Source organism: Bison bison, unplaced genomic scaffold (genome assembly GCF_000754665.1).
Source record: "Bison bison bison isolate TAMUID 2011002044 unplaced genomic scaffold, Bison_UMD1.0 scf7180017864289, whole genome shotgun sequence".
NCBI classification, from domain to species: domain Eukaryota; kingdom Metazoa; phylum Chordata; class Mammalia; order Artiodactyla; family Bovidae; genus Bison; species Bison bison.
The window spans coordinates 7,344,460-7,355,165 of NW_011494861.1; the positions used below are offsets into that span (position 1 = coordinate 7,344,460).

At 51.0% G+C, this 10,706-nt stretch overlaps 1 protein-coding gene across 1 annotated transcript in view; it reads left to right on the plus strand.

Moving 5' to 3' along the window:
• The window catches only part of CHD5 (chromodomain helicase DNA binding protein 5), a 62,872-nt gene that overhangs the window by 25,026 nt on the left and 27,140 nt on the right, over positions 1-10,706 (plus strand). The window contains exons 12-19 of the mRNA XM_010850204.1: positions 3,226-3,357; positions 3,443-3,551; positions 4,810-5,001; positions 5,090-5,290; positions 8,658-8,795; positions 8,884-9,005; positions 9,801-9,974; positions 10,333-10,474. Coding sequence (XP_010848506.1) covers positions 3,226-3,357; positions 3,443-3,551; positions 4,810-5,001; positions 5,090-5,290; positions 8,658-8,795; positions 8,884-9,005; positions 9,801-9,974; positions 10,333-10,474 — 1,210 coding nt within the window. The remainder of the gene's footprint in view (positions 1-3,225; positions 3,358-3,442; positions 3,552-4,809; positions 5,002-5,089; positions 5,291-8,657; positions 8,796-8,883; positions 9,006-9,800; positions 9,975-10,332; positions 10,475-10,706) is intronic.

Genomic DNA, 10,706 nt, shown 5'->3' on the forward strand with positions numbered 1-10,706 from the left:
CAGATCCAGCGGATGTTGGCAATTTGATCTCTGGTTCCTCTGCCTTTTCTAAAACCAGCTTGAACATCAGGAAGTTCACGGTTCACATATTGCTGAAGCCTGGCTTGGAGAATTTTGAGCATTACTTTACTAGCATGTGAGATGAGCGCAATTGTGCGGTAGTTTGAGCATTCTTTGGCATTGCCTTTCTTTGGGATTGGAATGAAAACTGACCTTTTCCAGTCCTGTGGCCACTGCTGAGTTTTCCACATTTGCTGGCATATTGAGTGCAGCACTTTCACAGCATCATCTTTCAGGATTTGAAGGAGCTCAACTGGAATTCCATCACCTCCACTAGCTTTGTTCGTAATGATGCTTTCTAAGGCCCACTTGACTTCACATTCCAGGATGTCTGGCTCTAGGTGAGTGATCACACCATCGTGATTATCTGGGTCGTGAAGATCTTTTTTGTACAGTTCTGTGTATTCTTGCCATCTCTTCTTAGATCTGCTTCTATTAGGTCCATACCATTTCTGTCCTTTATTGAGCCCATCTTTGCATGAAATGTTCCTGTGATATCTCTGATTTTCTTGAAGAGATCTCTAGTCTTTCCCATTCTGTTGTTTTCCTCTATTTCTTTGCATTGATCGCTGAAGAAGGCTTTCTTATCTCTTCTTGCTATTCTTTGGAACTCTGCATTCAGATGTTTATATCTTTCCTTTTCTCCTTTGCTTTTTACTTCTCTTCTTTTCACAGTTATTTGTAAGGCCTCCCCAGACAGCCATTTTGCTTTTTTGCATTTCTTTTCCATGGGGATGGTCTTGATCCCTGTCTCCTATACAATGTCACGAACCTCATTCCATAGTTCATTAGGCACTCTATTAGATGTAGGCCCTTAAATCTATTTCTCACTTCCACTGTATAATCATAAGGGATTTGATTTAGGTCATACCTGAATGGTCTAGTGGTTTTCCCTACTTTCTTCAATTTAAGTCTGAATTTGGCAATAAGGAATTCATGGTCTGAGCCACAGTCAGCTCCTGGTCTTATTTTTGCTGACTGTATAGAGCTTCTCCATCTTTGGCTGCAAAGAATATAATCAGTCTGATTTCGGTGTTGACCATCTGGTGATGTCCATGTGTAGAGTCTTCTCTTGTGTTGTTGGAAGAGGGTGTTTGTTATGACCAGTGCATTTTCTTGGCAAAACTCTATTAGTCTTTGCCCTGCTTCATTCCATATTCCAAGGCTAAATTTGCCTGTTACTCCAGGTGTTTCTTGACTTCCTACTTTTGCATTCCAGTCCCCTATAATGAAAAGGACATCTTTTTTGGGTGTTAGTTCTAAAAGGTCTTGTAGGTCTTCATAGAGCTGTTCAACTTCAGCTTCTTCAGCGTTACTGGTTGGGGCATAGACTTGGATTACTGTGATATTGAATGGTTTGCCTTAGAAATGAACAGAGATCATTCTGTCGTTTAGGGATCAAACCTGGCCCCGCTGGTTGGAAAACTAGAAGTCTTGGGAGTATGGAGTCTTAGCACCTGGACAACCAAGGAAGTCCCGTGTGCCTCTGTGTTTCTAATGGGAAATGGGACCCTACCCTGTGCCCGCCTGTCAGCCACCGCTGGTTCTCAGGCACCTGAGCTCAACAATCAGCAACCAACCCCGCAGGCTGCTGTGGGGGCTCAAGGAGGATGCCAGTGCCTGATAACAGGGCCATCAGAAGCAGTGGTGGGGAGTGTGGGAGAATTTGAAAAAACCACCCTCTTGATTATGAAATGCCTCCTCCTCCCATCCCCTGCCCTCACTGACAGTGACTTGAGGCCCCTCCACCGCTGAACTGATCCACAATTTTTTACCTTTATTAAATTGCATGTTCAAAACGTAAATGCCGATTTTTCTCCCTGCCTCCAAAGTGGGGCAGGTGAATTTCCTCCAAATATATTACCTGAACAGGGTCTGAATAACAACCACTCATTTATTAAAGAAAAAAAAAATCCATTGGTTTCCATGGTGACTGGGGATTGGTACCTCTCTGTGTGTGGTCCCCAGGCCTAGCCACTGCCATCTGGGGGAGCCCTGGCGCCCTCACCCTGCAGTGCCACCGGCTTGGTTGCTCAGTGCACTTGTGTTGGGTGGGAGGTCCTTAGGAGCTGTATTCAAGCTGCAGTGTGTAACAGGCTTCTCTGGCGCACCCTCTCTGTGCTGCTGGCTGGGCCGTCAGGTCCCCGGGGGTCTTTGGGAGAGGACAACCCACTGGAGGAATCATATCCTTCTCTACTTAGTGGGGATGGGCCCTGGACTGGGATGGGCACCCCTCCAGTCTTCGGGAGTTCTTTTTTCCTTTTCAAACTTTTTATTTTGTATTGGGGGTAGAGCCAGTTAACACTGTTGTGACAGTTTCAGGTGAACATCTTAGAGACTCGATCTTACATAGACATGTATCCATTCTCCCCCAAACTCCCCTTTCATCTAGGCTGGCACATAACATTGAGCAGAGTTCCCTGTGCTGTACAGTAGGTCCTTGTTGGCTATCTATTTTAAATATAGCAATTTGTACATGTCCATCCTGAACTCCCTATAACTTGGAAGTTTTTAAAAAAACTTACTATTTTGGGCATGCTGGGTCTTTGTTGCCGTGCTTGGGCTTTCTCTAGTTGTGGCGGGCGGGGGCTGCCGTCTGGTTTGGGTGTGCTGGCTTCTCGTGGTGCTGGATTCTTTTGTTTTGGGGCATAAGCTCTAGGGTGCGTGGGCTCAGCAGTTGCAGCACACAGGCTTAGTTGCCCAATGGCATATGGAATCTTCTTGGATCAGGGAAGGAACCCACGTCCCCTGCACTGGTAGGTGGATTCTCAACCATTAGACCACCAGGGAAGTTTCTCCTTGGGACTTCTTAAGCAAAAAAACAAAGGTCTATGGTCAGGGGAGAACCATCTGACTCAGCAGTCGAGAATTCTAGAGGAGTCCTCATGATGGAATGAGACTCACAGCCACAGAGGATGGGGAGGACACTGGATTTGCTCCTCTGCTAGCCTGGGGGACCCAGATATCCCTCTGCTTTGCCACTCACCCCGTGCCCTCCTACCTCCTTCCCACTAGCTGTGTGGCCCTTGGGAGTCCCTGCCTGGTGCTGTCCTCCTGGCTGGGGCTCCCAGGAGACCCGTGAGGGTGAGAGGCTTTGCATCCTGCGAGGTGCCCTCCGTGGTGCCCGGATGACCCGCCCTCTTCCATCTGTTTACCGTGTTGCAGCTTCGATAAAAAGGGGGACGTACATTATCTAATCAAGTGGAAAGACCTGCCCTACGACCAGTGCACCTGGGAGATTGACGAAATTGACATCCCCTACTACGACAGCCTGAAGCAGGCCTACTGGGGCCACAGGTGCGCTACGCTGGGGCCCCTGGGTGGAGCCTCCCGCCTTCCCAATGGCCTGAGCTCTGCTCTCTCATCCCGTCCTTTTCCTCAGGGAGCTGATGCTGGGAGAGGATGCCAGGCTGCCCAAGAGGCTGGTCAAGAAGGGCAAGAAGCTGAAGGATGACAAACAGGAGAAGCCCCCGGACACACCCATTGTGGATGTGAGTGGGAAGGGGTCACAGGGTGGGGTTGCCACCCAGGCTGGGCCTTGGAGGAGGGCAAGGTCTCTGGAGAACTCTGCCATGGGTCTGTGCACCTGGAGCCGTGCCCATGTGGGAGGGGGTGCTGCGGCTCAGCCCACTCCTGCCAGGTACCTGGTGGGACAGGGATGAGGGGACCGAGCTTTCCCCGCAGGGGAGGCTCACACCCTGGGGTCCTGGTCCCCAGCATCCTGTAGAGTGGCAGCTCCCAGGGGACAGAGAGATTTGAAGGATGGGTCGGGTCTTGGTGCACAAACTGGGGAGCAGATAGTCTCTTCTCAGAGCAGTCTATGAACTTGTGTTCTTTTAGATGAGTGAATTCCAAATATTCCTTTATTTACTTATTTATTTGACTGTACTGCGTGGTATATGGGATCTTAAATTCTCCAACTAGCAATCGAACCCGCGCTTCCTGCAGTGGAATCGTGGAGTCTTAACCACTGGATCACCAGAGAAGTCTCTGTAATTCCAAGTCTTTAAATCAAAAAGTGCCCCTCACTTCAGGAGTACAGCAGCTGATTTGCTAATTACACACCATTCTTATCAGTTCAGGGGGAGGAGACCCAGGACTTACCTGGGAACTTTGAGCCTATGGGGAGTGGAAGGTTGGCTTTTATTCCTTTAGCAAACCTCTCTGGGATGTTTGCTAGTACCTGGCCCTGGGAAGCAAAGCCCTACCCACCTGTTCCATGAAGTGCTCATCTTCCAGGGGCTCATGGAAGGTCCAAACACAAATGGGGATTTGGCTTGGGTCTGAGATGCAGGGTAAGGTGAGTGGGTCTGATACATCAGGGGGACTTCATGGGGATGACAGCCTTGAGCTGTAGACTAAGAGGCACAAAGAGGGTGATGTTCGGGATCAGGCACCCTGGGCAAGCATCAAATGGATGTTGACTCAGTGCCTGCTGTGTCCGAATAGGACCAGTATGGTGACCACAAGCTGGGCTCAAAATCAGAGAATGCAACAATTGGGAAACTGCCCTGATAAATGTATGGGGCCACCCTGGGAGAGCATGTGGGAACATCTAAGCCAAGCCTGGAGTCAGGGAAGACTTCCTGGAGGCAGAGGCATTCCATCTGAGGCCTGAAGGATGAATAAGTTAGCAGGGACAAGAGGAGTGGGAAGAGTATTCCAGGCATAAAGAATCATCCAGGCAAGGTTGGTGGACCTTGGTGGCCCAGGATCCAGGGTACGTCTGAACCTCTGCTTTTTCTGCAGCCCACGGTCAAGTTTGACAAACAACCATGGTACATTGACTCCACGGGCGGCACGCTGCACCCGTACCAGCTGGAGGGCCTTAACTGGCTGCGCTTCTCCTGGGCCCAGGGCACCGACACCATCCTGGCCGACGAGATGGGTCTGGGCAAGACTGTGCAGACCATCGTCTTCCTCTACTCCCTGTACAAGGAGGTTCGAGGGTTGGGCGGGGCGGCCGGGGAAGCGGTGGCTGGTGTGGGCTGTGGCTGGGTAGCCTCAGCGCCTCCGTCTCCCTCCCCAGGGGCACTCCAAAGGGCCCTACCTGGTCAGTGCGCCCCTATCCACCATCATCAACTGGGAACGTGAGTTCGAGATGTGGGCCCCTGACTTCTACGTGGTCACCTACACGGGGGACAAGGAGAGCCGCTCCGTGATCCGGGAGAACGAGTTTTCCTTTGAGGACAATGCCATTCGGAGTGGGAAGAAGGTGTTCCGGATGAAGGTGAGCACCCCTCCCCCTGGGAAGGACTCTGCACAGGAGCCCAGTCTGCCCTGGGGCGGGGGTGCACAGGGGTTCTGCAGTTTATCTGGGGTCTCTTCTTTTGGGCTCTAGTGGAGGCAGCGGCTGGCGAAGAGTTGCTTTTAAGGCAGGATTACCTGCTGTATTTGTGTCCTGGGGCTGCAGTAGCACAGAGTGGAGCGGGGCAGAGAATAACACTCACCCTCTCACTGTTCTGGAGGCCAGGAGTCTGAGACCCAGCAGGCAGGGTCCTGCTCCCTCAGAAGCTCTGTGGGTGGACCCTTCCGCATCTCCTCCAGCATCTGGTGGCTCTTCCTTGGCCGTCCTTGCTTTGCAGCTCCATCTCTTTGGTTTCTGCCTCTGTTGTCATGTGGCTGTCTCCCTGTGTGTGTCTGTGTCTCCTCTGCTTTTTTAAATTTAATTTTAGTTTATTATTATTTTTGGTGGCGCTGGATCTTTGTTGCTGCACCGGCTTTTCTCTAGTTGTGGCAAGCAGGGGCTACTCTCTAGTTGCTGTGTGTGGGCTTCTCGTTGCGGTGGCTTCTCGTTGCAGAGCTCTAGGGTGCTCGGACTCAGTCGTTGTGGTGCACAGGGTCAGTTGCTCTGTGGGATCTTCCCAGATCAGGGATCAAACCCGTGTCTCCTGCATTGGTAGGAGGATTCTTTACCACTGAGCCACCAGGGAAGTTCTCTCTCTCTCTTTTTTAAAATTTGTTTTTGGTCATACTGCATTGCATGTAGGATCTTAGTTCCCCAACCAGGGATGGAACCTATGCCCCCTGCCGTGGAAGCTCAGGATCTTAACCACTGGACCACCAGGAAAGTCCCAAGATTCCGCATTTCTGACGAAGTCCCAGATGGTGTGCACACTTCTGGTCCTCAGGCTGCACTCTGAGAAGCGAGGACACGGAGCGCTCAGTGCTTCTTGCAGCTGGCACATGGGGGCCCTTGGGCAGCCATGGCACTCACTCTAGCTGCAGTGCTGGGATCATCCCCAACCTCCCCAAGGGTTCTCACCTTGGCTTTCTCCATCCTCTAGGAACAACTGTGACCCTGGGAGATGCCCAGTAACTTTTATTTGGCTGCGCTGTGAAGCTTGCAGGATCTTAGTTCCCTGACCCGGGCCACAGCAGTGAAAGCACTGAGTCCTAACCACTGGAAAGTGAAAGGGAAAGTATTAGTTGCTCAGTCGTGTCCAATTTTTTGTGACCACGTGGACTATAGCCTGCCAGGCTCCTCTCTCCATGGGATCCTCCAGGCAAGAATGGAGTGGGTAGCCATTCCCTTTTTCAAGGAATCTTTCTGACCCAGGGGTCAAACCTGGGTCTCCTGCATCGCGGGCAGATTCTTTACTGTCTGAGCCACTAGGGAAGCCCTTAACCACTGGACTGCCAGGGAATTCTCAATACCCATTTGTTTAATGAGGGTGATAAGCTCAAATGGTTCCAGAAACAACTTCTCTCTGAGCTCACATCGGGCTCGTGCGATAGGCTGGGCGCTTTGCTGATTTAGTTGTTTAACTTATTGTCTTTTAAAAAAATTGTGGTAAAATACACATAACTTAAAATTTATCATCTTCACCATTTTTATAAGTACAGTTCAGGGACACCAAATACATTCACACTTCTCTGCAGCCATCACTCCATCATCTCCTGAGCACTACTTCATCTTGTAAAACTGAAACCCTGTCCCTGTTAGATACTGACTACCTCCAGCTCCTGGCAGCCTCGTCCTTTTGGTCTCTGGCTTTGATTATTCTCAGTACCTCGTGTAAGTGGAATCATACCGTATTTGTCCTTTGTGTCTGGCTCATTTCACTCAGCACGTTGTGGCATGTGTCAGGTTTTCAAGATTGGATAACATTCCGCTGCATGTGTATGAATGGACCACTCAGCCCATGGACACTTGGGTGTTTCCACCTTTTGGTGCTTGTGAATAATGCTATGAACATGGGTGTGCAAACATATTCATTCAAGTCCCTGCTTTCACTTCTTCTGGGTCTATACCCAGAAGTGGAATTGCAGGATGGTACAGTAATTCTATGTGTAATTTTGTTTGTTTCTATTTTTTAAAATTTTATTGGAGTATGGTTGATTTACAGTGTTATGTTAGTTTCAGGCATACAGTTATGTGAATCAACTATACATATGCCTATATCCCCTCTTTTTTTAGATTAGTTTTCATATAGGTCATTACAAAGCATTGAGTAGAGTTCCCTGTGCTATACAGTATGTTCTTATGGTCTATCTAATACATAGCGTGTATATATGTCAATTCCAATCTTTCAATTTAGCCCTCCCCCATTTCCCCCCTGGAAACAGGTTTGTTTTTTACATCTGTGACTCTGTTTCTCTTTTGTAAAAAAAAGTTTATGCAGTTTTCAAAAATTCCACATATAAGCAGTCGTTATCTTTGCCTTACTTCTCTCAATATGACAATCTCTAGGTCCATCCATGTTGCTGAAAATGGCATTATTTTGTTCTTTTTTTATGGCTGAGTAATAATATTCCATTGTATATATGGATGACATCATTTTTATCCATGCCTCTGCTGATGGAAACGTAGGTTTATTCCATGTCTTGGCTATTGTAAATAGTGCTACAGTGAACACTGGGGTACATGTATCTGTTCAAATTATGATTTTCTCCTAACCCATGGCCAGGAGTGGGATTGCTGAATTATATGGTAGCTCTGATTTAGTTTTTAAAGGAACCTCCATACTGTTCTCCATGGGCTTCCCAAGGTGGCGCTAGTGGTAAAGGACCCGCCTGACAATGCAGGAAAAGGAAGATAGAATGTCTAACTTTTTGAGGCACATACTTAGCTCTTTTAATTCTTGTGGCATTCTTCCCAAATACAGTATTGCTCCCTTTTTACAGGTGAGGAGACTGAGGCTTGGGGAGGTTCATTAACTCGACCAAGGTCTAGCTCAAAATAGCAGTTGTTGCTGTTTAGTTGCTAAGTCATGTCCAACTCTTTTTCGAACCCATAGACTGTAGCCCACCAGGCTCCTCTGTGCATGGGGTTTCCCAGGCAAGAATACTGGAGTGGGTTGCCATTTCCTTCTCCAGGGGATCTTCCCAACCTAGGGATCAAACTCCTGTCTCTTGCTTGGCAGGGATGAGTGCAAACTGCCTACAGGCTCCCCTCTGCTCCTCTGATCTCTGGGGACAGTGCTCTGGGCCTCAGCTGACCCCCTTGACTTGGTGGCCCGTGACTTCCTCTCAGTCTCTAGGCTCCCTGAGCTCTCTGGGGGTCCTGTCCACACTCCTTTTGGCTCTTTTGTCTCTGGAGACCTTGATCCACTGCCCTCCCAGCTCTCCTCCCAAACACTCCCCTTTCCCTCCAGAAAGAAGTGCAGATCAAATTCCACGTCCTTCTCACCTCCTATGAGCTCATCACCATCGACCAGGCCATCCTGGGCTCCATCGAGTGGGCCTGCCTCGTGGTGGATGAGGCCCACCGGCTCAAGAACAACCAGTCCAAGGTAGGAGGTGCTGAGCACTGGCCCCTGGAGCCATCTGGGTGGGCTGGCCACCCTGTGCCCCCTGACGGGCCCCCTGTTCCCCTCTAAGTTCTTTAGGGTCTTGAACAGCTACAAGATCGATTATAAGCTGCTGCTGACAGGGACCCCCCTTCAGAACAACCTGGAAGAACTGTTCCACCTCCTCAACTTCCTGACTCCAGAGAGGTTCAAGTGAGTCGGGGGGCTGGCCGGGGAGGTGGAGTGAGGGCAGCCAGGGAAGGGGCGTCAGTGCCTGTCTGGCTCTGGGGCTGCTCACTGGGCCTCAGTTTGCCCATCAGTAAAATGGGAGTGTTAGCAGTGCACTGGCACACGCTGAGCGCTTGGGGAACACCCACTGCTGCTCAGCCTGCGATCTTTCTTCGGCTCTAACCCAGAAGACCTCGAGGGTCCTCCTTGGTGCCTGTCCCTCCACCATACCCCAGATTATTCCTGTCCCTCCACAAAGACCTGAGTGATCACATCAGCGACAGTGCTGGGAGGCTGAAGGCTGGGGGTGATGGTGGAAATGGGGGTGAAGATGGAGCCCCAGCCTCCTTGCTTACCTACCGCCATGTTCCTGCTTGGAAAGGGGATTCAGGGTGAAAAATGCTGATTTTGGAATCAGGAGATATAGCTTCAAGGGAAGGCTGGACTGAATAACCATGGGCACCCATCAGCCTCAGTTTCCTTCTCTGTAATGTGGGTAAGAGTCCTAGAGACTGCACGTCCAGGACGGCTTTGAGGACAGAAAGATAGCTTACGTGGCTGAGACAGCTGCAATGTGTGGAGGTGACCTAGGCTTAGATGGAGACTAGAAGGACACTGAGAGCAAGGCCTGTGCTTCCTGGCCCACCAGCCAGCTGGCCTGCCTTCTGACCCTCTGGCAGGTGGCAGGGGGCTGGTTGGCCTTCTCCCTACCCCAGTCCTGGCTCCCTCTACAGAGGGCTTTGGCCTCCTCCAGGCTGTCATTGCATTTTTTTCTTGCAGCAACCTGGAGGGCTTCCTGGAGGAGTTTGCTGACATCTCCAAGGAAGACCAGATCAAGAAGCTGCACGACCTGTTGGGGCCGCACATGCTGAGGCGGCTCAAGGCTGATGTGTTCAAGAACATGCCGGCAAAGACTGAGCTGATTGTCCGTGTGGAGTTGAGCCAAATGCAGAAGTGAGCGGCCTGCCCTGGGTCCCCTGGGCCTGTCTTCTCCCAGAAGGGCCTGAGTGGGCCTTCCTGGCCCATTGCCTGGGATGGGTGAAACAGCCTTTGGCCTCGCCCTTGCCTCCACTCAACTTTTGCATAAGCTTCCTTCTTGGGGTCTCCTCTCAGATTTCACTGATCAGTCCTGTCCCCCAGTAACTTGCTGGGTGATGCCAGGCCTGTGGCTTCACCTCTTGGGGCTCCCCTTGGTCTCTCTGCAACTGTGCTTGGCTGCCAGGCCCCAGCCTCCCTGCAGACCAGAGTGTCGTCTCAGAGGCTGGCATGGCCAGGTGCGTGCAGACTGCCTTTCCTCCTTGCTCTGTGACAGGAAGTACTACAAGTTCATCCTCACGCGGAACTTCGAGGCACTGAACTCCAAGGGGGGTGGGAACCAGGTGTCACTGCTTAACATCATGATGGACCTGAAGAAGTGCTGCAACCACCCCTACCTCTTCCCTGTGGCTGCTGTGGTAGGTCCCCATGGCCACTGTGGTAGGTCCCCTGTGGCCACTGTGGGAGGTCCCCCATGGCCACTGTGGGAGGTCCCCCATGGCCACTGTGGGAGGTCCCCCGTGGCTCCGCTGTGGGAGGTCCCCGTGGCTGCTGTGGGAGGTCCCCGTGGCTGCTGTGGGAGGTCCCCTGTGGCTGCCGCTGTGGGAGGTCCCCCGTGGCCACTGTGATAGGTCCCCCATGGCCGCAGTG